The 25,161-nt window shown below is 49.7% G+C and overlaps 1 protein-coding gene and 1 long non-coding RNA gene across 3 annotated transcripts in view; one reads left to right on the top strand and one right to left on the bottom strand.

The window, feature by feature from the left end:
• The window catches only part of TCF25 (transcription factor 25), a 30,998-nt gene extending 8,684 nt beyond the window's left edge, over positions 1-22,314 (top strand). Inside the window, exons 2-18 of one of the 2 annotated variants that reach the window (XM_038537981.1) lie at positions 3,700-3,864; positions 4,825-4,899; positions 5,793-5,911; positions 6,410-6,475; positions 10,241-10,323; positions 11,335-11,465; positions 11,920-12,019; positions 12,903-12,996; positions 14,224-14,316; positions 14,429-14,534; positions 15,742-15,901; positions 17,119-17,206; positions 17,967-18,125; positions 18,255-18,345; positions 18,746-18,825; positions 20,342-20,414; positions 22,001-22,314. In XM_038537981.1, the coding sequence (XP_038393909.1) occupies positions 3,700-3,864; positions 4,825-4,899; positions 5,793-5,911; positions 6,410-6,475; positions 10,241-10,323; positions 11,335-11,465; positions 11,920-12,019; positions 12,903-12,996; positions 14,224-14,316; positions 14,429-14,534; positions 15,742-15,901; positions 17,119-17,206; positions 17,967-18,125; positions 18,255-18,345; positions 18,746-18,825; positions 20,342-20,414; positions 22,001-22,015 (1,698 nt within the window). In that variant the 3' untranslated portion in view covers positions 22,016-22,314. Of the gene's footprint in view, positions 1-3,699; positions 3,865-4,824; positions 4,900-5,792; positions 5,912-6,409; positions 6,476-10,240; positions 10,324-11,334; positions 11,466-11,919; positions 12,020-12,902; positions 12,997-14,223; positions 14,317-14,428; positions 14,535-15,741; positions 15,902-17,118; positions 17,207-17,966; positions 18,126-18,254; positions 18,346-18,745; positions 18,826-20,341; positions 20,415-20,698; positions 21,008-22,000 lie in introns of those variants that run through there. The other variant, XM_038537980.1, reaches the window with a different exon arrangement.
• Positions 7,334-11,769, bottom strand: LOC119876307. Its single transcript, XR_005359907.1, has 4 exons — positions 11,494-11,769; positions 11,124-11,249; positions 9,775-10,960; positions 7,334-8,105 (listed from the first exon to the last, which is right to left on the bottom strand). It is a non-coding gene; the product is annotated as an uncharacterized LOC119876307 (long non-coding RNA).
• Positions 22,315-25,161: the final 2,847 nt, after the last annotated feature.

Here is a 25,161-nt window from a genome sequence, read left to right as displayed (position 1 = left end):
TCCTCACTGGGGAATCTGCTGCTTCCTCTGCTCCTGCCCCCACTCATTCTATCTCCATCTCTTTCGCTCTCTCAAATAAACTCTTCAAAAAAAAAAAAAAGGGAGGGACACCTGGTGGCTCAGCGGTTGAGCGTCTGCCTTTGGATCAGGGCATGATCCCGGGTTTCCAGGGATCTTGTCCCTCATTAGGCTCCCTGCAAAGAGCCTGCTTCTCCCTCTGCCTGTGTCTCTGCCTCTCTGTGTCTCATGAATAAATGAAATAAAATGTTTTTTAAAAAGATTTTTATTTGCTTATTCATCAGAGACACACAGAGACAGGAGAAGCAGGCTCTATGCAAGGAGCCCGATATGGGACTCAGTCCCGGGACTCCAGGGTCACACCCTGAGCGGAAGGCAACTGCTCAACTGCTGAGCCACCCAAGCGTACCAAAATCTTAAAAAAAAAAATTTTTTTAAGGAAATACTGATAATGCCAAATGGTGAGCACATGGAGCAAGCAGAGCTCTCTGGGAGCAATATAAAGTTGTACAACCACTTTGGAAATAGATCTGACAATTCAGCATAAACCTTATACTTTATAACCCAGTTACTCAACTTCTATATACTTATCCCTGAAACTTCTACATAAATGTTCAAAAGCAGCTTTCATTCAAACAGCCCCAAATGGAAAGCCACTTAAATGACTTCTGCCAGACAGTTAAGCTAATGTGGCATATCCATACAAAGGCATACTGATGACCAGTAGTACAGGTACCAACAGGATAGGCCTCAGAACAGTGTTTTGTGTGAATGAAGCTAAACATGAAAGAAGACATGTTCTGGTTCTTTCTGCATGAAGCTCTAGGACAGGCATAAGCCAACTATGGTGGAAGAAATCTTAGCACCTGAAGTCAGCAGAAAATAATAATTGGGGGTGTTACTGTGGTATATGTTTCGGGGGTAATGGAAGTATATTATATCTTGGTAAGAGTATGGGTTACACACCTATGCATATGCCAAAACTCATATTGTATCTCCATTTAAAGATAAGTAAATTATACCTTGGTTCCTCCTCTCCTCCAAAAAATGGTAAAACTCATGCCCAGTGTTTATTGTTCCTCAAGACTTGTCCTGTAGAATAGCAGAGAATGTATGTGTAGTGAACAAAAACCCCTTGAAATTCTTACCCATTTGAGAACTTGAAACTGATGAAAATGACAGCTTTTGGATAGCAAATAAGATTTTACTGGGACTATTGGATAGAGTCTTTGAGTGCTTTTGCGTGCTGATAGAGATAGCAATGAAGCATGCACTATCAGCAACTCTTAAAAGGCACAAAGCTAAGTATGTCATCAGAGGGCTCCATGTGTGGGTGCACAGAGCCAGAACATTGCAGGTGAAGTGTAGCTTGGCATAGAGCTTATGAATTTGAATTTCTCTAAACACCTCAAGCTTCCAAAAGGGACTCAAGAAATAAGATCGTATGGGACAGCTGGCCTAGTTGGTGGAGCATGTGACTCTTGATCTAGAGGTCTTGAGTTCCAGCTCCACGCTGGGTGTAGAAATTACTTAAGAAGGAAAGTAGACATGACTTAATAAAGTAAACCAGCAGGGAACCTGGGTGGCTTAGTTAAGCATCTGCTTTCGGCTTAGGTCAAGATCCCAGTATCCTGGGATTGAGTCGAGTCTTGCAACTGGTGCCCTGCTCTGCAGAGAGCCTGCTTCTCCCTCTGCCTCTGCCTGTTGTTCCTCCTGCTTGTGCTCTCTGTCAAGTAAATAAATAAAATCTTTCAGAAATATCTTTTTTTACTTTTTTAATTTTTTTTTTTTTTTTTTTTTTTTTTTTTTTTTTTTTATTTATGATAGTCACAGAGAGAGAAAGAGAGGCAGAGACACAGGCAGAGAGAGAAGCAGGCTCCATGCACCGGGAGCCCGATGTGGGATTCGATCCCGGGTCTCCGGAATCGCGCCCTGGGCCAAAGGCAGGCGCCAAACCGCTGCGCCACCCAGGGATCCCTTTTTTTACTTTTTTAAAAGATTTTAATTTTTTTATTCACGACAGACACACAGAAAGAGGGGCAGAGACACAGGAGAGGGAGAAGCAGGCTCCATACAGGGAGCCTGACGTGGGACTTGATCCTGGGTCTCTAGGATCATACCCAGGGCTGAAGGCGGTGCTAAACCACTGGGCCACCAGGGCTGCCCTCAGAAATCTCTCTCTCTCTTTTTTTTTTTTTTTTTGATTAAAAAAATAAAAGTAAACCAGTAGGGTACCTGGCTGGCTCAGTCAGTTAAACATCCGACTCTTAATTTTGGCTCAGGTTGTGATCTCAGGGTCATGAAATTGAGCCTTGAGTTGGGCTGTGTGACTACTGGAGAGTCTGCCTGAGAGTCTCTCTCCTTCTTCCTCTGCTCCTCCCCCCTAGCATGCACTTGCTCACCCTCTAATAAATCGTTTTTTTTTTAAAAAAAGTAAACCAGCACTCAGCTTCGTTGGAGGCATTGGAGGTATCATTTGGTTGCATGCTGGAGAAAGTATGGGTGCCAATTCTCTCATAAACCCCCATTGTTTAGAGGAAATGTCCCAGGAGGCCTCATTCCAGCTTCCCCCCTTTGCTCCTGAATCTAAACTACCCAGACCACAGCTGAGCCCCTGGCTTTACAATGGTGCTACTCAAAAGAAAGCATCCACAATAGGAATTGCCATAGTTATTAGTCAGGTTGGGACAGATGCTATTTTGGTAGAATTCCAGCATTTTTGAATCGGATATGGATTTATAGATAGACAAGCATGACATACTCCTGAGTTGTGTCCTTGCCGCATGGAGATCTCCATCGGTGAAGAAAGAAAGCAAAAGAAAGGATGCAAAAACTTGTTCCTTTCTTTTCTTTGATACTTTCCAAACTGAGACAGTAGGTCCAAAGAGAATCTGAAAAATCACCAGGTAGAGTATGATCTTAGTTAAAAAAAAAAAAAAAAAAAAAAAAAAACCAAAAAAAAAAACTTAGGGTTTTGGGGATAAAAGTAGATCTTGTTTTTATTTTACAGCTTTTTATTTTTCAGATGTCCTAAATTGAACATACAGTTTTATTTATTTTTGGACCTCAGTGCACTAGATGGGGTCCTTCCTGTCTGGTTTATGAAACATAGTTGTTTTTATTCCGTGTTGGACTCTTTTGTTTACTTTTTCATGGACTGGGTGAAGGGCCAGAAACGTGACCTGTACTCACCCCTGCCCCTCTCTCCCTTCCAGAGTGTGTGTGCATGCCCGTGCACCATTCATTCCTTTTCACTGCTATATCAGGTTCTGTTGTGTGAGTTACTTTTATTAGGGAAGAGTTTCTCAGTAAGTCACTCCTTAGGTACCTTTTCTTCTCCTCAGTCCTTTTGCTGTCGGTTACTGTAGATGAGCTGAGCTAGAGTTCCCAGTGGCTAAATAGATAGTTGTATTTACAAATCTTTGCCCTGGGGCAGTGTTCAGGAAGGGAGGTGAGTTGTAATGTTTGGGAACTCTTATGAAGTCAGCTCTTAAGACAGAGACACCATGGAGCCACACAGTGCCTCCGTGTTTTCTGGGGTTCACTGACTAAAATGACCCTGAACGTGTCTCCCTGCCACACCTCTGCCCTGCTTTCCATCTCTGATGTAGTTCAGTATCACCATTTAATATGTGGCCAGGATACACCGAACATCCTTTTGTCTCTCATGTGTTCTTCCAGATAAACATCGAAGACCTTGAGGAGGGACCTGTGCTGAATGGGGAGAGATCCGATTGTCTGCTTACAGATGCTGTGGTGTCAGGGAACAAAAGGAGATCTCAGAGTGGAAGTGCAGACACCAAGAAAGCTGGTGAAGCAGCTGACAAAGCAGTGCCCCCAGAGCAGGTAGGTATGGGGACCAGGAGGTGCCCACCACACACGTGCACACACACACACACACACACCCTCTGCTGTCACTTTCTGAGTTCTAGTTACCCCCAAATTCTCTTGGGACCTCAGATAAGATTTGCAGGAAATCCTCGAGATTGGTTGTGGGCATCAAGGGGACCACATACAGGGTCCCCTAGACAAGTTTCCTTGACACATGACTTGCCTCCACACTTTGGGAGGGTCTTCTTCTATTCCACAGGGTGTCTGTTCTTTGTGATTGTGTGTCTGGAGCTCTGGTCAGGTGGACAGGCCTTTGGGTGGGCATGCCTTGAAGAAATGTTAGTGAATGTTAGTGAAATGTTAGTCAAGTTAGTTTTGGGTTATGGCTGGGGTGCATGCTTGTTTACTCAGCAAGTACTTCTTACAAACTTTCTGGGTTCTAGAGACAGGTCTGCCTTCCAGGGGCCTCTGGTTGGGAGTGTGACAAGTGGGTGGACACGTGCATAGGGGCACCTGACTGAGCTTGAGGTGGTGGAGGCATTACACTGCAAGGAAGGAAAGCACTAGGTGAAGGCACAAGAGATTGAGGCAGAGGCATCATGTGTGTTGGGGGGTGGGGACAGTGCAGTACAAGGGGACCTGGTCCCCCAGGTAGCTAAGTGTGCCAGGAAGAGTGGTTGGCAAAGTGAAAGATGAGAGCAGAGGGCAGGTGGGTGCCCTCTTAGGCCCTCTTGAGGTCGTGGGAAGCCCTGGGTCCTGTCTAGAAGTAGGGGAGAAAGTCGGAGGGAGGACCAGAGATGCAGGCCAGTGAGAGGTACTTGTTGGAGAAATAGGTGAGTTCACAGGACATTCAGGGTGGGAGGGAGGGGATGCCAAGCCTTGGTTCCCATGTCCCTCTCTAGCTTGTTGCTTTAGTTGTCAGACTGAAGATTTTATTGTCTCTTTCCCTTGACTAAAATGTGCTTCTTTTTTTAGTCTAATATAAGTGGTAAACTCCGAAAGAAGAAAAAGAAACAGAAAAATAAGAAAAACACTACAGGAGAAATTTTGGTATGTGCTTTCAGCTGTTTCTCAAGATGAAGTTAGAACCAATTCATTTTTATTTGATATTTTGATTCCTTACCATTAGGATATAATTCAGAGGTTGGGGAAAGTCACTTGACAAATTTTGCTTATGTTTGTTCATGTTGTTTCATGAGGGTTAGACCTCACTCTGTGCTTTCCATTTTCTGGCAACCATCTGAAATGACGTCCTTTGGACAGCACAGTCCTTTCTCAGTCCACTGCCCCTGTGCCCTGACCTTTTTCTAGTGCTGATGGGCTAATTTGATGTTGACATGTAAGCATCCAGATATAGCCTGTGTCAGAAAATCTGTTTCTTTCTTTTTTTTTTTTTTAATTTTTTAAAATTTATTTATTTATGATAGTCACACACAGAGAGAGAGAGAGAGGCACAGACACAGGCAGAGGGAGAAGCAGGCTCCATGCACCGGGAGCCCGATGTGGGACTCTATCCCGGGTCTCCAGGATCGCGCCCTGGGCCAAAGGCAGGCGCCAAACCGCTGCGCCACCCAGGGATCCCAGAAAATCTGTTTCATTGATGATTCACTGTCTGGTTCTGTGTGTCCTGTCACTGGTAGTTACAGTCATGAGTTCCACCTGAAGAAGTGAGGTGAGCAGTATAGGCATGTAACTTGTTATTTCAAGAGTTCTTCTGGTTCTGCAATCACGCGAATTCTGAACTTCCTCTAATGAAGCATTTCTTCTTTTTTTCTGAATATATGTGCAGTATGTAGTGTTTGGATTATGAACTGTCAGGAAGTAAATACAGTATAATGCTAGTTCTCTGTAAAAATCATTTTGTTAAAAAAATCATTTAGTTGTTGATTGTTATGATGTTTAAAGTCAGTGTAGTTATTAATATGTTGTTCTGGGGCTTTTAGGAAAATGGACTGGAAGATATTGACCGCATCTTGGAGAGGATTGAGGACAGCAGTGGTTTAAACCGCCCAGGCCCGCCTCCCCTGAGCTCGAAGAAGCATGTCTTGTATGTGGAGCACAGGTACAGCCCCTCTCCCTCCTGGCTGAGACTTTGTGAGAGGAAAAATCATACTAAAAGAAAGAAGAAAACTTACTGTATTTAAAAGTGATGTAGGTTTATGGCCAAACATTTAGGCAATAGGAGCAAGGAAAAAGAAGTAAAAGAGAAATCCAAGGACCTGTCACCTAGGTTTATGTATCTGGGACTGTTTTTTTCTTGAACGATATTGAAGAAAGATGTCACTCTGTGATAAATGATTCCTCTCTTGTCCTAGTAGATGCTTCTTCCTGAGTCACACCTTGATCTAGTTTATGGGTCTGAGACTGCTCTGACTTGGCCCCAGCACTGGCCGCCTATGCTTCCGGCCAATGTGGTTTGGGAGAACGTGGGCCAGCCAGTTGTCTTTCATGTCAGAATAGCTGTTCTCCCTGGTGGGTTTTATGTGACCTTTCAGAATTCCCAGAATCATTATAGAAGAACTCAATTTCATTTTTCTTTGTAAAATTTTCAATTCTCTAGACACTTGAATCCAGACACAGAACTGAAAAGGTATTTTGGTGCTCGAGCTGTCCTGGGGGAACAAAGGTAAGATCAACACTGGCTGTGTTCTCAGAGAAGGGAGGGTGCATTCCCAAGGCCAGTTAAACCCCTGGGGAGGGATGAGGAGGATAGGTAAGGCGCTTTGCCAAATGAAAGCCTGAGGATTTCTGGTTCTGAGGAATCTCAGGGGTCAGGGAGAAGTTGACATTTGACCTTTTCAATGACTGTTGGGCTCTCACCCTCACACTGCCTCTCCTAGCATGTGACTCATAATTTTACAAAGATTCTGTAAGTCCTAAAGTTTTGAGCTGAAATCTTGACCAAGTTAATTTTTTTCTCAATCAGCAGCAAAACCAACATGGGGTTTAGATTCTGGGATAAGTTTGATCTTTGTCAGTTTAACAGTTTTTAATGGTTGGCACCATGTGGTCAACACAATGAGAATGCTCTGAGCATGAGGATCTATTTGCAGGATTTTCTGTAGGAGTTGGGGGTGTTTAGCTGTCTGGACACTCCAGCATGGAGTCCCAGTTCTGACCAGGAGCTTCCACACTAGCAGAAGCTTTGTCTTTTCTGGATGTATAATTAAATGCTTGTTATGAAAAAAAAAGATGAGGTAAGGGGCACCTGGGTGACTCATTTGGTAGGGCACCTGACTCTTATTTTCAGCTCAGGTCATGATCTTTGGGGTCCTGGGATCTGGCCCCACACTAGGCTCTGCATTCATTGGGGAGTCTTCTTGTCCTTCTGTCCCTTCCTCCTAACCTGTGCATGCTCTTTCCCTCTCAAAATCTTTTTAAAAAAAAAAAGGCTATTTATTTTTAAAGATTTTATTTATTTATTAATGAAAAACCCAGAGAGAGGCAGAGACATAGGCAGAGGGAGGAAAAGCAGGCTCCATGCAGGAGCCCGAAGCGGGACTAGATCCCGGAACTCCGGGACCACGTCCTGAGCCCAAGGCAGATGCCCAACCGCTGAGCCACCCAGGCATCCCAAAATTGAGGCAATTTAGAAGGAGAATTGTCTCCTTTGACACCTCCGCCTGCCAAAGATAACCATTCAGGACAGCTTGCTGCACCTGTGTGGGGTCCTCTGCACACACATCTTGTTCCCCGGCACCACAGAGTTTTGCTGGCGTGTCACACCACCCAGTTCTGCATGGCTAGGTTCTAGGCACCATTTTCCACACCCTGGTATACAAGGGGAATGCGCTTACCCTAGGGGACAGGTGTTGGCTGTAGTCTCCCTGCATCTGTGTGGTCATTTCTAGTGAAATTGCGTGGCAGCAGGTATTCCCATTTGCATTACCTCCAAGTTGTTCCACTGCCCTCCAAGCACCTATGTGCCTCAATCCACCAGCCATCTGTTTCTTCTTCTTTGAGCTGTCGTAGAGTTAGGAGTTCTAGATGCTGTCTAACGTGTAGATGGAGGACTTTTTTTCTTTGCGAATGGTTTTTGCTTTTATCTTTGGTGTTAAGTTATTCAGGACACAGGGTTTTGGACTTTATGTCTTCTTTTGGAATATTGATGAAAAACATTTTCACATTTAAAACATTCCTCTGGGTCACCTGGACTATCTTGGGCTGGATGTTGTGCCTGTCCTCACCAGCTCCACTTGTTTGCTTCTGCTTGGCCCACCTTTGCCATCGCTTCACACTTCTGCCTTGTCTTGTTTCTGTGCAAATCATAGTTCATAGTAATTATATTTGTTTTTCTAGTACTATTTTACTTCTAGAATATTGATTTCCTTAAAACTAAGTCCCACCGGGACACCTGGGTGGCTCAGCGGTTGAGTGAGTGTCTGTCTTCAGCTCAGGGCCTGGTCCCGGTTCAGGGATTGAGTCCCACATCCGGCTCCCCGCAGGGAGCCTGCTTCTCCCCCTCTACCTGTGTCTCTGTCTCTCTCTGTTTCTCTCACGAATAAATAAATAAAATCTTAAAAAAAAAAAAAAAAAAACTAAGTCCCACCAAAGGCTTCCCTGAGAAGCCACGGTTCCCTGTCTCCTTCATTCCTTAGCCTGCACGAAGATAGACTTAGTGTGTTTCTGGTTGTCCTTCCTGGTGGCTGCTTCAGAATCTGCAGATGTCATGTGCTCGGCTTTCTCTGACAGTCTCCATGACACAAATACTGGGCATGCTCATCCTCCCGCTGCTCTGCTCATCTCTGCCCTCCTCAGTGCCTCCTCCCGCCACCTCCCTGTATTCTGTATGTTCTTTACGGACAGCTTATTGCAGGGCTGGGCTAGCCTTGGGGTTCCTTAGATCACACAAGTCTGAACATCCAATTTTCCTTTTTATACACTACCAAGCTCCCGGTCAGAACTGGACTCTGTACTGGAGCGTCCAGAAAGCTTGAACACCCCCACCTCCTACAGAAAGTCCTGCAAACAGACTCTCATGCTCTGAGCATTTCTCACTGTGTCTACCATGTGGTGCTAACCATTAAGAACTGTTAAACTGACAAAGATCAAACTTATCCCAGAATCTAAACCTCATGTTGGTTTTGTTTTGCTGATTGAGAAGCAAAAATCTGGCTAAAGTTTCAGGGCTAGCAGCTCAAACTTGAAGAGGGAAAAATGAGTTTTCTTCAGATTTTGGCCATGGTTTTCAGGTACCATGTGTTTTCTTTTTTTTTTTTTTTTTTACCATGTGTTTTCTCCTGCAGTTTTGCCTTCTTGTTGGAAAAGAAATACACTTTTTTATCCTGTTCCTAAAACAGGCCAGAGTCTTACTCAAGTTTTCTTTCTTTTTCTTTTTTTTAAGATTTAATTTATTTATTCATGAGAAACACAGAGAGAGAGGCAGAGACATAGGCAGAGGGAGAAGCAGGCTCCCTGTTGGGGAGCCTGATGTGGGTGGGACTCCATCTCAGGACCCCAGGATCATGACCTGAGCCAGCCACTCAATCACCGAGACTCCTAGGCATCCCAAATATTTTTTCTTAATGAAGTGGTTCAGATTATCAAGAAAGTATAAAGAAGAATGTACACATGTTCACATGTCTGTTACTCAGCTTAAGAAACAAAGCATCAGTGATGGCACAGAAACCCTTCTTTGCAACTACAGCTTTCAGGGGGTGATGTGGCACCTGTGGAAGAGACTCCTGGATCACAGAGGTGGAGCACATGGCTGAGGGGAAAGAGCAGTTCATGCACAGCATCTCAGGAGAGGGACCTCCCTCCTCTGCTGCCCACTTGTGCCTCTGTCTTGCTAGTTATCACTCAGAAGTGTGTTGACGTCAGTGTACTGATAGACCCTGCCAGTTCTCTTCATGGTTACCGTTATTCCCTTTTCAAAATGTATTGTTAAATTGGTGGTGTCTTGAGATAGGGGAGAGGACCCACCTTATGACAGACCTGCCCTTCATCCTCTTTGCTCAGCTGGCATCACATTTGTGCAGCCTGGCCCACAGGGAAGCCAGCTCACTTGAGTCCGCCGGGTCCCTACACATTTGCTTTCCTCCTGGTCTTTATTTTTAGTTTTCAATTTTTGTTTCCTTTTTATCTGTATTTCCTGCCATTTTGCTGGACTGTAAATTTGCTGGGTTTTTTTTTTCTTTCTCTGGTGGTTTGGTTATTTAGATTATACAGTTTCTAGTTTTGTCTGGCAGTGGTTCCTTTTTTTTTTTTTTTTTTTTTTTCTGGCAATGCTTCTGTTGTGTTGTTGACACCATTTGCTTTCTGTCCTGGTCACGCTGGTGGAAGTACCACCACTCTTCCCCTCCCTTCTCTTCCCCACAGTTTTGTTTCCATAGTCCCTGCAGAGATCAAGCAGTGAAGGTGAAGCTGTGACCATGTCTTTTCTTCCTAGGCCAAGGCAGAGGCAGCGTGTGTACCCCAAGTGTACATGGCTGACGACCCCTAAGAGCACCTGGCCACGGTACACCAAACCAGGTGAGGGGCTGCGTGGTTTATGCAGAGCCAATGTACCGGGGAGGACAGAGGACCCCCCTCTCCCGCCCCCCACACCAGCTGCATGTTTTCTCAAGTACGTTTTCATGCAGCTTTTTTCTTTTTTCCTGTGGATACTGTCTCATAGGAAGCAACCAACTTCATTTTTCAAGTGTGATATTTTATATTTTGTTGCCAATTAGTAAGTACAAATAATTTACAGAAAAACAGCAACGGTGCAGAAAGGTTTGGGGTGTGGAGTAAATGCCCCATTAGAGGCACTTGGCGTCTGAGAACCCTTGGATCGTGGGGCCCGACTGGGGTGGGACCAAGGGTAGAGGCAGGGGCCCCCACCATGACGGAAGCATGTGACGGCCCCGCCCTGCCCCCGTGTTTGTGGGGTTCTGTGTGGTTCCCTCGTGCTGGTAGTGAGGACATGGGAAGCCCTAGGTTCTGGTGGGTGTCTTGTTTCCGCTGTCTTTCACCCCCGCTTTGCTTCCCAGAGGCCCCTGAGCCAGGGCAGATGAGGGCTCCTCAGCTCTGTAGTGCTGCAGGCCTTGGCCTTTGGTGGGGCCGTCAGGAGGGTAGCCTGGAACCACTCACTTATTTCATGAAGCTCCTGAAGGTTCCTCAGAAGAATCTGGTACAAAGAGAAAAGACTTTCACTCGTGGTTATAGATCACCATCACCATGGATGCCTGGCTGCAGCCCTGCATGATCTCCCATGCCCACCTGGGTCTGGGCTCTGCCCAGTGTTTAAGCCTAGCCAGATGAGAGGCGGATGGCTCCATGTGTGTCCTCACCTCTATTGTCCTGGGATGATGATGATCCAGGCACACCCATGGGGGAAGAAACACCTTCATAGGAAAAATGTAGGCAGAATGTGGTGCTCATGTGGACCAAGCCACGAGCAGTCAGCCCCAGGCACCCTGGAAAAGGAGACACTGATGGGGACTCATGTCTAATATGCACAGAGACTCCTCATCAGGAACACTGATGCTGCACTCTCCTCAGGTCTGTCAATGCGCCTGCTGGAGTCCAAGAAAGGCCTCTCCTCCTTTGCATTTGAGCATAGTGAGGAGTACCAGCAGACTCAGCACAAGTTCCTGGCTGCCGTGGAGTCCATGGAGCCCAACAACATTGTGGTGCGTGTGTCCCCTAGAGAGTTCTCACCAGCCTGCACCCTCCCTTCAGTTATCCAGGCTGCCCCGGGCCTGCATCCCAGCCTGTGGTCGCTCAACCCAAAGTTGTCCTTGTCCTTTCTTTCTGTTCCTCTGACCCTCACTGTGTGCCTGGGTCACGGGGGCTGGGGGCCATGGCAAGGTGCTTCTCAGGACTTGCCACCTCTCCCAAGGGCTGTTTAGGGGAGTGGTGGTAGAGGGTGAAGGTGGAGATCCCACCACAGGGGTGGTCAGTGACTCATCTGAGCAGTGGTGATGAGCTTAGTTTGAGGTGAAGGTATTGTGGGTGTCACCCTTTGTGACATTTTCCCAAGGTTTAAATGACTGAAGGAAAGCCCTGCCTAGGGCTGGTACTTTGCTGCCTGCTGTCCAGGGGTCTCCACGTACAGCCCCATCCATTGTCCCTCTTTCCTCCCAGGTTCTGCTCCAGACTAGCCCATACCACGTTGACTCACTTCTGCAGCTCAGCGATGCCTGCCGCTTTCAGGAGGATCAGGAGATGGCCCGAGACCTCGTAGGTAAGAGCCTCCATGGGCCCGCCGCCCTGCTGTGCCTCGGAACCCACGCACAGCTCTGCTGGAGGAGGATAGGTGCTGCCTTGTAAGGTGACAGCAGGTACACAGGGGTTTGCCAGGACTTTTTTTTTTTTTTTTTTTTTTTTTTTTTGAGAGGAAAGGGGAGAGAGAGGTGGGGGGAGGGGCAGAGGAAAAGAGAGAATCTCAAGTAGGCTCTGTACTGGGCCCACTCGGGGCTCAATCTCATGACCCTGACTGAGATCATGACCTGAGCTAAAACCAAGAGTCTGATGCTTAGGTTCCCCTTTTGGATACGATTCATATACTATATAACTTTGCTGTTAAGAGCATACAATTGATTCATTGGTGTTTAGTTTATTGTCAGAGTTGTACAGTTCCATCACCACCAAATCTGGGAAAATTATGTTAACTTACAAAAGAATCCCTGCCCATAACCTGAGACCACCCTACCTCCAGCCCCTGGCAACCCCAAGTCTGCTTCCTGTTTCTGTGCATTTGCCTGTTACGGACATTTCCTGTGAGTGGATTCCTGTGACATGTCTACCTGGCTTCTGTAATTTACCACAATGTCTTCAAGGGTCACTCCTTTCACGGCTACCTGATGCTCCTTAGTGTGGACAGACCATATTTTGTTTATCTACAAGCACTTGGGGGACACTTAGGTGGTTTCCACATCTTGGATCAAGTGAATGAGCTGCTATGGACGTGTGTATGTGGGTTTTGTGAGGCCATGTGTTTGTGGCACTTTCAAAATCCTTGCTGTGTTACCTTCTTCCTTTGAGAGCTTTCTTTGTGAGCCGTAGGGGGTTAGGGTTGCATCCACAGTGGCCATGACACCTTCCCCTGGTGTTTGTGTGGCCCTCAGAGAGAGCGCTGTACAGCATGGAGTGTGCCTTCCACCCCTTGTTCAGCCTCACCAGCGGGACCTGCCGGCTGGATTACCGCAGACCTGAGAACAGGTGGGTTTCATGGATGACAGGTGTGTCAAGGTGTGTCCAAGGTGTCACACTATGTGAGTGCCTTTATAGGTGTCATTGAAGCAGGTGGCAGGGGACTGTCCCCGATATGTCCTGCCCACTAGCTCACACAAGGGCATCTTGTGTTGTGTTTACAACTTGAATGCAGGAGGGCTGAGTTCAAGGACAGATGGATGGGGCAAGCCTGGTGTTCCCTTTGTCCTTGTTAGAAGTGAGTCTGACAAGCCACTTCATTATGATAGGGTCTGTAGTTGTGTTTACTTGTACGCATGGACAAAAGGATCTGTGCCCTGTGAGTTTAGAATACTCTGGAACGCTTTGTGGGAGCCAAACATGCCAATTCCTAAATCATTGAGCTACTTGAACTCAGCCTGATCCTGTTCCCTGCACCTGCACTGAGCGGTCATACTTGCTTGATGTTCTGTTCTCACAGATGCACCTCCTGCCCCAGAGCCCCACTCTGGCACCAGCCCTCACTAATGGAGGCCTGAACAGTCTTACCCACTGGATTCCTGCCCTCAGCCTGGCCTTCAAGGCCCCCCCGGGCGGTGGGGCGGCATCCTTGGTCCCGGTGCCCTGCTCACCCTCTTCTGGCCTCAAGCGTCCTTGGTCATCTCCAGCACTGGATGTTCTCCACACCTTGTCAGTCAGCCTGGAACCCAGGACTTGCTGACCATCACCCCCCGCTCGCACCCAGCACAGATTGTCTGGGTTTTTTTGTGTTTGTTTTGTCTCTCCAATTAAATTTTTCATTCTTGGAGATAGGTTATAAAATACCAGCATCTGTAGGCACTAGCAGAGTTGGTGGTCATTGATAAAAATAATAGTCCACCAGGATGATTCAAGTCACAAACTTGATGCATCCAGCTGCAGTGCCACTGGCAGCTACTGAGATTTGAGGGTAAATTCAGATGGTAATTACAGTAGGAGATGTGGACTCTGTTCTCTGAAATTATAAACAGTAAAGGAAGAAAGCTAAGTTTGTTTTTCTCTACATGGATACACATATAACTGCAAACAACAAGCAGAGCATCGCCTTCTCTGCAGACACAGGGGGACACTCGCGAACATTCACGGTGATTAGGCCACACAGGAAGTGCCGGCGCAGCCAGTGAGCAGAGGGTGGACTCGGTGCTGGACGAGGCTTCCAGGCAGTGCGGCTCTGTGCCTGCTGCTGCTCTCATTCACGAGGAACTGTCTTGGATCTAGGAGCTTCTACCTGGCCCTCTACAAGCAGATGAGCTTCCTGGAGAAGCGAGGCTGCCCACGCACTGCGCTGGAGTTCTGCAAGCTCATCTTGAGGTAAGCGCCCATCGCTGCCACCTGTGTGTCGTCTGCGGCCTCAAGCTAGCGGATGTCCACACCAGCCCACTCTGCACTTTGTCTCCCTCTGCCTGTTTGCTGCCTCTGGAAGCCTGGAGCCTGATGAGGACCCCCTGTGCATGCTGCTGCTCATCGATCACCTGGCCTTACGGGCACGCAACTACGAGTACCTGATCCGCCTCTTCCAGGAATGGGAGGTGGGTGTGAACATGATGTCACATGGGGCCGAGTCTCCCTCTCTTGTCTTAGGCCAGAGTCTGTGCGCTCCAGGGGAGTCCTGCAACACCATGGAGAGGGTCTGGGCAGATCCATATGCTCCTTCCTTGCTCCCTGCTCATATGTGCGCACACCAGCTGCTGGGGGTGGGGATGGGGGTGGGCCATAGGGAATGACGCACATTCGGGAGCTTGTGTGCTGGGTGGGTTCATGTGGACACATGCAGGTGGGGTCTGCCTCCAGCCTGATACTGAGGCTTAGACTAGGCATAGAAAAGAGTCATTAGTGATTTTCATAATGCTTGCCTTTGAAGTGATGCTATTTTAGTTATTTGGGTTAAATGTAACAGTAGTAACATTTGTTTTATCTGTTTTCTTTTTAATTGAGCTGCTAGGAAATGTGTGTTCCTGTTAGATGGCTCTTGAGTGTGTGTGAGCCTGACTACCTCCAGTGGGGTGGGGGTGGTGGGTAGAGAAATAGCAACTTGTTATCTTTTTGTGTAATTGAGAAATGAAAGAAGTCAAACCACATGGAGAGGTCACCTACATAAATCATTTTGGACTGTCACTTGGCTGATTTGCTGAGGAGTCCTGCTTCTGGGACCTAGTTTACAGAAGTTCCTGGAGCCTTCAGAATGCAGCTGCAGGGAGCACCCCCTCCCTCCACAGTGGGTCTGCAGAAGAATGTTTGTGGTAGCCTGTAAGGTTCCATAACTGTGTAGGCCACAGTTCCACTTCAGTGGAGAAAACATGGCATGTCGTTTGTTACATACACACAGAGAAAGGCAAGCTGAGTGCTCGGCCATGTCAGCTGATGTTGATGAGGTCCTGGCAAGAGCAGGGATGGTCCTCATTGCCAACCAGACTTTCTGAGTTCTCCAGTGTGACACTGCAGCCTGAGGTTGGGTGCTTTTCTGTGACCCCACCCAACTTCGCCTGCCCCAGGTCCTTCCACTCTTCCCTGTCAATTCTCTACAACCCCCTACCCCCAAACCCTGCTCCAGGGCCTTTTGACTTGTCTCCTGCCAATAGAAAGCCTCCAGATGCAACATGAAGTGATTTTTATGCCAACAGAACACTTGTGTGCTCATCACAGGGGCTCCTTGGGTGACTTCAGAGTGTCTGTGAATTGTGCATCTTTTGTCTTTGCTGTGTCAAAACTCCAGATTTTGTTTCTCCATCTCTGAAGGCTCATCGGAACCTGTCTCAGCTCCCAAATTTTGCCTTCTCTGTGCCATTGGCCTATTTCCTGCTGAGTCAGCAAGCAGACCTCCCTGAGCAGGAGCTCAACTCTGCAAGGGAGCAGGCCTCTCTCCTGATCCGACAGGCACTCACCATGTTCCCTGGAGGTTGGTACATCCTAGCAGCCCCTGCAGACATGGTTGGGCCCCCGCACACACGTAGTCATGGTTTGAAAGCTGAAAATGAGTCAGAACTGACTTTGGTGTCCAAGTGTCTCAGGGTTTTAGGATAATAAAAGGTGTTTTGATATTGACTGTTTAAGAAAAACTTTCTCTCTGAAGATGGAGTGTTTTCTAGAAAGAGGGACATGAGCTGCTAGATGTTAGCAGAACTGTGCAGAAGGGGCCCAGTCTGCAAATTAGGCATTATATTCTCATCCTCAAATCCTATTTCTTACTGAGTTGAAGAACTTAGAGGCCAGGTTGTCCTGGGATTGCACAGAGGCCCTTCCAAGCATCCCTGTGCTCCCTGGAGGCTGGTGTCCTCGTGGAGATGGAGTCCTGTGGGCTGATCTCAGTGCTAACGAGATCAGAGAAGAGCCTGCTGGTACATCAGGGAACTGGTGGACTTGGGTCCTCTTACCACTTGCAGTTTCACAGAGGATTATGTGCCTGGGATAGGCTATGTGGCTCATGTACACCATCCTCACCCCCATGAGCCTGTTGCATCCCTGGCCAGGCAGAGGAGGCAGCCAAGATCCCCACTTTTAGGGCTCACATCCTAGGGCAGGGAGGCAGACCAGGGAATGAGATGAGAAGGACCGTAGATGAGGTGGTGCTAAGTGCTAGGGAGAAAACAGAGCTGAGCATGTAGACAAGGGTGGTGGAGGTCTGAGGAGGCAGCCAGGGCAGGGCTGAGGCCGGTGTCACTCAGGGTTCCCACCCTACAGCGTGCTCAGTATCTGCTGGTACATCTGGGCTTGACCCCCATTCTGTGCACACACAGAGCTGCCTGTGGTGTTTTCATACGACCTGGGGTGGTCCTCCTGCACACTGAGCTGCCCTGGAAAGTCCCTCAGACGATAGGGTTCTCCGGGTGCTATGACTGTGGGGAAGCCGCAGCTGCTCAGAGCCTGTCTCTGCCCAAGGCCTGAACCCCGTGAGCCTGTAGGTGGAATGCGTGTGATCTCAGTGGTTGGAACGCCTTGTGCACGTGCTTGGGGGGGGTCATGGGTGCGACCCTTCAGATGCAGATGGGGCTGCTGGGAGGCAGCAGTACAGACAACCCCCTCCAAGGTGGCAGAGGCCCCTTGGGGGCTGGCGTGGGTACCCTGGCCTCACCCCGGTGTCACCCTGCCTTTGGGGGCCCCTGCTTCCTCCTGCAGTCCTCCTACCTTTGCTTGAGTACTGCAGCGTGCGGCCAGATGCCGCTGTCGCCACTCACCGCTTCTTTGGACCGGATGCTGAGATAAGGTAAAGACTGGGATGGGCCCCAAGAGAACAGTGCCCGCCCACGTGTGGGTCATGGGGGTGCCCCTAGGAGCAGAGCCCGGGAACCATTTTCATGAGGTTGGCTGTCACTGCTCTCTCCTCCCACCAGGAGGGTCTTGCCAGGTGCTCTCTACAGGTGACCTTTGTGGCCAGACTCTTCTCCCACTGAGGAGGGCTGTGTGCCATGTCTACATGGGGCATTGCCTCCTGGTTAGACACCGAGCTGGTCAGCGTGTAAGCAGCCCACAGCCCAAAGCACCAACCTTCCTGAGGGGAGTGGACAGGGTGTGGGGCCCACTGTGCTGGCACCTGCAGGCTGGAATTAGCATCGGTACAGTCATTAGTGTGGTTCACACATCTGTATGTGCACGGACTACCTTACCAGGTGTCTTACAAAAAATAAAGGAAAACATGCAGTGTGGGAACCAGCCGCCTTCAGACCCTGTTCGTAAACCATCATGGTTCCTGCCTATTTTTGTGTGTGAGCAGACGTGCATGTTGTTTTTCCATGTTCTGTTTCTATTGAAGACCTCATATTTATTAAAATACATGTCTTTCTATGGAAGCAAATGCTAAAGTGTCCCACCACTGGGCACTGGCACATCCCAGTTTGGCAGCCCCTCTGCGCCACCTCCTCTGGCCCCAGGCTGCTGGACAGGCCCACACGCTCCCCACAGGTGCAGGTGGGTGCATGGAGGCCGTGCCCTAGCGGGCTCTGCTTACAGGCCCCACTCTCCCACAGCCAACCCCCTGCCCTGAGCCAGCTGGTGAGCCTGTACCTCGGAAGGTCACACTTCCTCTGGAAGGAGCCCGCCACCATGAGCTGGCTGGAGGAGAACGTTCGTGAGGTTCTGCAGGCGGTGGACTCTGGAGACCCTGCGGTGGAAGCGTGTGAGAGCAGGTGGGCCTGGAGGTGACAGGGCAGCGGTTAGCCTGATGCCCATCTGCTCGGGGGTGGCTGTCTCACATGTGGCATCAGGGCCGGGATGGCTCTCGTCCATATGCTGCCCCTTTTCTCTGTGGGCTCTAGACGGAAGGTGCTCTACCAGCGTGCGCCCAGAAATATCCACCGCCACGTGGTCCTGTCCGAGGTCAAGGAAGCTGTTGCTGCCCTCCCCCCGGTAAGGGAGCTTTGTAACATTTGGGGCCCCTCCCCTCACACCTGGAGTTTTGAGAGGTGGGATTATGCTCCTGACTGGCCCAGCCGCTGTGGGGGCCCTGGAGCCAGCGGCCTAGAGCACTGACGTGTGAGATGCTGGCACAGGAGATCACAAAGTTCTCTTCCTTCCCTACTGCACATGGGCCATCTGAGTGGGGCAGAGTGAGTGTCCTGGTGGAAGAAAGGCTGTCCCCCACTCCTTCACCCAGTTTCTCAGTACAGTAGACACAGCCTCGCAACCAAGGACCACTTCTATCAGACTGACGGGACTCCTTGCAGAAAAGCCAGTCCAGGCTGGAATCGCCTGAAAGTCTGCTGGGGGAAGGCCAGGACTCACGACGGTTCTGTTTCCCTTTCTGAAGGATGTGACCACGCAGTCTGTGATGGGGTTCGACCCTCTGCCTCCTTTGGACACCATCTACTCCTACGTGAGACCAGAGAGGTACCTCTCCATCTCCCGCTTTGTGCCTTTGCTTGTATAGCTCTGAGTCAGTGCTTGAGGGCTCACTGGGACTCCCGGCCTTCTGCAGACACAAGCCCTCCAAGGACATTGTGCTTTGGGGTCATGGGTAGGCTTTTCTTGGCTATGTTCTGCGCTTACGCGATGTAGGAGCCTTTTTCGATCAGATTGTAGAGCAGATGTTGGAGGTAACACTGTGAAGTGAGAGTAAGACACCACCTCTACCCTCATGGAATATGCAGTACAGTGGGGAGATATATTCATTATAGAATCTAGAAATTAATGTAAGATCAAAACTGCATTAAGAAACCGCTGATACTTTAAAAAAAGAAAGAAAGAAACTGCCGGTACATATGATTCTCAGAGGAAGCCATGGTCAGTGAAGTATGAAGGAATAATATATCTTTGCCAAGGAAAGAGGGAGAGAATGCTGGTATTCCAGAAGAGTCAGCATGTGCAAAGGCCCTGTATAAGAAACACAGCACAAGGAGAGCGTATTCCAAGAGCTGAAAGGAGCCCATGTGGCCAAGCCAGAAGAGCTATAGTAAGGGCACAGCAGAGCCAAGTCTGCAGCGGATTTGTGGATGGCGTTTAGCCTTGGGTCATGGGAAAGCTGCTTTTTTTCTTTTCTTCTAGCCTTAAAAGCTAAGCGATTGCCTTACCATGAGGCTGTTAGCACCGCACTGTAGATCTGAAAGTCACAGGCAGATTTTCCCATTTCAGAAAGTGTGCTTTTCAGACCTCTCAGACACATTATGTAGGATAAAGGAGTTTTTCTTAACTGAATTACATTCTAAAAGTTGGACTGTGTGCTTCTGGGGAACCAGTGCCCAGTTAAATTCTCAGAATGTTTGAGGGGACACGAATTTTTAATGTTGTTAGGTTCACACAAAAAGCTAACTTGCTGGACATTTAGCCCTGAGGAGTGGTTAAAGGGCCGTGCCAACCTGAGGCCATCTGTCCTTAAATGTCCAATGGAGGGCAGCCCAGGTGGCTCAGTGGTTTAGCGCCACCTTCGGCCCAGGGCATGATCCTGGAGATTCAGGATCGAGTCCCACGTTGGCCTCTCTGCATGGAGCCTGCTCCTCCCTCTGCCTGTGTCTCTGCCTCTCTCTCATTCTCTCTCTCTCATGAATTAAAAAAAAAAAAAAAAAAAAAATCTTAAAAGAAAAAAAAAAAATGTCCAATGGAGCTGGGCTGCAGCACCAAGTCCTACCAGGAGGGTCCTCCCCAGCACACGCATCTTCTCTTCACATGACCCCTTTGCACCCGTGCATGGCTTTTCTCAAAAGCAAGCCACCTGTGCCATGGCAGGTGACCCTCTGCTGTCTGCTCAGCTCAGCCGGCCAGGTCTGCAAGGACCCGCCCCCTCTGGAAGGCCTTCCCTGAGGCCTGAGCTGGTGCCCAGCTGCTGCTTGAGTTGCGGTGGTGTGTATATCCCCGCTGCCAAGGGCAGAGTGTACTGTGTGCTTCCTGACTTTCCTCCCTCCTTTTTCAGGCTGAGTCCCGTCAGCCATGGAAACACAATTGCACTCTTCTTCCGGTCCCTGTTGCCTAATTACACTATGGAGGTATGTGAGCATGTCTTGGCCCCTCTCTGTCACATGGGTTCAGGGAGGGCTGTGGGCTGTGCATGTCTAGAGGCTTTACTGACTCCAGCAGCCTGCTCAGGAGACTGGGACATGCCTACCTGAGACTGTAGCCGCCACCTTGGCCCTGCTCTGGGGCCTGGCCTTGTCAGTCACATGTTTGGGTTAGGAGCTTCTTCCTGACAGGGTCCTAGGCCAGCTGGGTTGGGAGCAGTGGGCCTCAGAGCCCAGGACAACCCCTGCTCATCCGAGTCTCATTGCTGCAGGGGGAGAGGCTGGAGGATGGAGGGGCTGGGGGTCTGAACCACAACCAAGGCTTGAACAGGCTGATGCTGGCCGTACGAGACATGATGGCCAACTTCCACTTCCACGACGTGGAGGCAGCTCGCGAGGACAACCCCGAGGGGGATGGGGAGTGGGACTGAGCCCGCGTAGATGCCACGCCCCAATGCTGTACAATTATGTTCCTGATTGCTGTTCTGGTCGGAATTGACCAGTACCCTGGAGTAGAAATGCTGTGTTGTCCGCTTGCCTCCTTTGTGTCTCCTATAAATGTGAATGGGTTACGCTCCGTGCAGCATGAGCTCTTCTTTCCTGGGGCTGGAGTTCCTGCCCAATGTGAGGCAGGTGGGTGCTAGATCTGCATAGCCCCTGAGCTGTCCCAGGAGAGGACATGACCCACCCTCACACACAGCCAAGCCCAAGCCGCATGTGAACTCTCTCCATGGCCACCCTGCCCCCCATATTTTGGGGCACAGAGTAGAGAAGGCCCCACTGGTTTCCAGTGCAACATCTCTGCTGAGACCACAGAGACATGCTTCCATTGGGAACTTGGAACAGGCTGGCCAGGGGCAGGGGGTGCTGACACTGGAGTCCTTGGCCGGGGCATTACACCAATGCAGAATCCCAGTGATTTTATCGGGAAACTTCAGGGCAGGAGTTGGAGGGAGATGGAGGGAGGCCGAGAGGTGGACCTTGGAAAGGATGTCCTGCCAGCTCTGGGGAGTGTGTGTAGCAGGGGTTAGGGTACATTTGATGGGGGAGGGGGAGAACAATGAGGTGAATAGAGCATGGAGGAGGGCTCATCACCTGGGGCAAGTCCTGGCCTACTTGACAGCTCAGTACCACACAACCCTGCCAGTCTGTCGGATGCCCTCCCTGCCCTGCCCTCCATCCCTATAGGTAGCCCACAGCTGGGAGAGAGGGAGGGAGCACATGCTGCTTACATGCTCTGGGCCAAGATCAGGTCTGCTGAGCATTGGTATAGAGGCCCTTCTCCCAGGAGGTCCCACACAGCATTCTAGACAGTGACATGGAATCACCTGTTGGGGGAGATCTGTTAAGTTATCCTGTCCGAAGTTCCCAGCTAGGGAACTCCCAGCATCTGGGAGTTAACAGAAGCCTCTGCTCTGAACGCCCATGGTAAGAACGGTGCCCTGCAGATATGTTGATGTTGGTCAGTTACTACCCATGCTTAATTCCTTGTCACCATAACTGGATTTGCTGGGTGGGATTGGGTATGATTGAGATAATCCCAGACTATCCTAGATCTACATGTCTCCCACTAGGGTATCCTGCGATAAGCTTCAGCCAACAGGATAGGAGTCTACTGGGTTCCCCCAGAAAGGGGTTGGTCCTCTGATAATGACAGGCAAGCAAGAAGAACTTGGTACTCTGCATCATCCAGCCTTAAATACAACCAGATGGGATTGTGATATCCGGAGCTGCAGCAGCCATTTTACGATCAGGAGTTGCTGACCCTCAAAATGAAGAGCCAGTGTCCTAGAGATAGGCAAAGAGAGGCTGGGCCCAGACTGGTGAAACTGCTCACTTCTGGGCCTGCTGTCCCAAGAGATTATTAAATCATCAGTGCTCAGCTAAACCTCTTGGGTTAGGTCATTACTTGTAGCTCTGTTTCCATGGAGATGAAAAGACAGCCACCTTTTTCAAATCTGAACATCTGCTCTGAAGGCTTGCCTTGCCACCCAGTGTCCAGGCAAAGGTGAATTGGCTCTTCCCAGGCCTCCTGCTGCCCGTGGACAGATTGCTAATAGTTTATGCTCTTTCCCACCAAGTCAGGCCCTACCTCAGGGTCTTTAGGGCAGACACCACAGGTAGGGCACACAAGGTGTTCCCCTCACTGAGTTCAAAGACTTCATGGTGACTCAGCTCTGGGCTGGGTCTTCCTGAGATCCCACGATGACAAGATCCAGGAGGAGCGAGCTGTATACCCCACATGGCTGCTGGGGGGGGTGGAGGGTAGGAGGGCTGCTGTGTCTCCTGACTGGCCCTGGGAGGACCTCCATGAAGGAAGCAGGGCCTCCTGGTGTGGCCATGGCTAGACACTGATCTCACTGGTCTCTGCAGTGAGAGGCCATTTACACTTCAGCTCCCACATGAAGGTCATTTACACATTGAATGCTCCCATGTTGCGGGCCTCGTGTGCAACTGGCACTCAACTGTTCTTGGTACTGGAGACAGCCACTGAGCGACTCTTGTTCTCTCAGCCTCCTCACAGATGGGTCAGGCCCATCCTCTCATGTTGATACCCTCTCATGTCCACCACCTGTCTCCTGGCCCTTCTCCGTGTCTCCCAGGAGCACTAGAGATCAAGTTGATAGAATTGGCCTTCAGATGATCTGTGATTTCATTTAGACATTTCCCTCATAACCATAACTAATCACGAAGTTGAGTGTCTTCTTCCCAAGAAGTCCCCAACGGGCACATCAGAACCAGATGGGGAGTCTCGAGGCCTCACCAGGAAGAGGTTATCCAGTTCTCACGCTCTTTGAAGTCTCATGCGGGGGCGGGGGGGGTGGGCACATCCGTCTCAAAGGCCTCATTTATGGAGCTGGAAATACCGTCCCTGCAGTGTGCTGACACAGGAGCTGGGGGCGAGGTGCCCCCTCTAGAGGGAAGGTGGTCCTTGGTGATGGACAGCTGTGGTGCTAGTCCCAGGACCCTTTGCTCCCTCTGGGGTTCTCCCATCAGGACAACAGAATGGGAAGATGCCAAGTCCACAAAAGGCAAAAAGCTGGAAGGGGAAGCTCAGTGTGTGGGCCTATCCTGTGGCTGGTGCCTGTGGGTGTGGGTTGTCTTCATCTCCTATAGGGGGAGGCGGGGGTGGTGCTCGTGTCCTGTCAGCAACAGAGGAACAAGTCCACTCCATGTCACCATGTGGACACACTTGGCCTATGTCCACCATAAGATGGGACAGGAACAGCCAGCAAGTACTGTCTGTAACAGACGGGAGATTCCCAGTGTGGTCTGTATTCTTGAAGACCGCTACACACACCACAAGGATATCTGAGTGCAAAGAAAGGCACAACCTGAATTCTAAAATAGGTAAAATTGGCAGCCCTGGTGGCTTAGCAGTTTAGCGCCGCCTTCAGCCCAGGGTGTGATCCTGGAGACCCGAGATCGAGTCCCACGTTGGGCTCCTGGCATGGAGCCTGTTTCTCCCTCTGCCTGTGTCTCTGCCTCCCTCTCTCTCTCTCCCTCTCTCCCTCTCTCTCTGATGAATAAATAAATAAAATCTTAAAAAAAATTTTTTTAAGTTTTTTAAAAATTAAAAAAATAAAATAGGTAAAATGAACCAGTGGTCAGGGAATGACTCCCAGGGTGAGCGGATGCCCTAGGTGTTCTCGGGTAATTCACATTTTATTTTTTGGTCTGGATGCTGCTTTCCTGGCTGTTAAGGTTGGGACATCCACTAACCTGCATATTTACAGTTTGTGTACTTTTATGTATGATGTACTTCAATAAGAAGCACCGTCCAAGGGGGGGAAGCCGCCTTGCTGAGCGATGCAGATGTAAGGGATGATATTTATGAGTGGTTATGACTGTGTGATCACACATGTGGGTGTGCTGGCATCAGAGTGGATGAGAGCGTGGGCTTGAACAGGAATGTCACAGATGACACTGCAGACACTGCAACCACCCTCCCAGCTTCCTCTTACGTCTCCTGCACCACCACCACCACCTCTACCCCCGCCACCTCCATCACCTCCACCACCTTCAACTCTATCTCCGCCACCACCACCAAGCCAGTCCCTTGCCTTTCTTGTTGCCTCAGGTTTTCTCCACCTACCAACAAATAGATCTCCGCCCCCCCCCACCCCCGCCAGCCTCCACAGAGGAGAAATCACAAAATCACAGTCTTTAGTGAGAAAGTGCTGGGAGTAGGTGCCCACAGGCCACTCTTAGCTTCCCTGTGGCTTGCTCAGTACACCATGTGGCTGGAGACCCGAGGTTTGCCCTTGAAGTGGTTTCTTATGCAGAGGAAGTGGTGGCTGTCGGGGTCCTCCCCCTCCCCCACTGTAGGATGAGGCAGAGCAAGGGCCTGACCCTGACGTGACCAGGATGCCCTCCAGCAGGGCTCAGTGAAGGGGGTGGGGGTCCTCAGGAGCAGGGGCTGCCCTTAGTGTCTAACATGAGGTAGGGAGTTAGGGGTTCAAGCTGGGGATGAGTGGTCAGCAGCCAGTGACTGTATCTAGGCAGGGTGGCATCAGGTGGGTGGTCAGAGATCAGACAGTTCCCAAGAGGAGGTGCTGTTTGCAGTATATTTAGGGAACCCCACATAGGCAGACACTGGGAGCGGAGCCAGGTGAGGGGGCACACATCCAGCTGAGCCCCAGCGTCCAACGTCCTTGGAGCCAGGATAGCCCTGGGTGCCATTTGTGCTGCCTGGAGGGTGCAGTGGGTTCTCTCCGATGCATGCATCCCGGGT

This window comes from Canis lupus, chromosome 5, assembly GCF_011100685.1.
Source record: "Canis lupus familiaris isolate Mischka breed German Shepherd chromosome 5, alternate assembly UU_Cfam_GSD_1.0, whole genome shotgun sequence".
NCBI lineage: Eukaryota > Metazoa > Chordata > Mammalia > Carnivora > Canidae > Canis > Canis lupus.
Note: the sequence above shows the minus strand (reverse complement) of the source record. Positions and strands in the feature narration are given on the sequence as shown.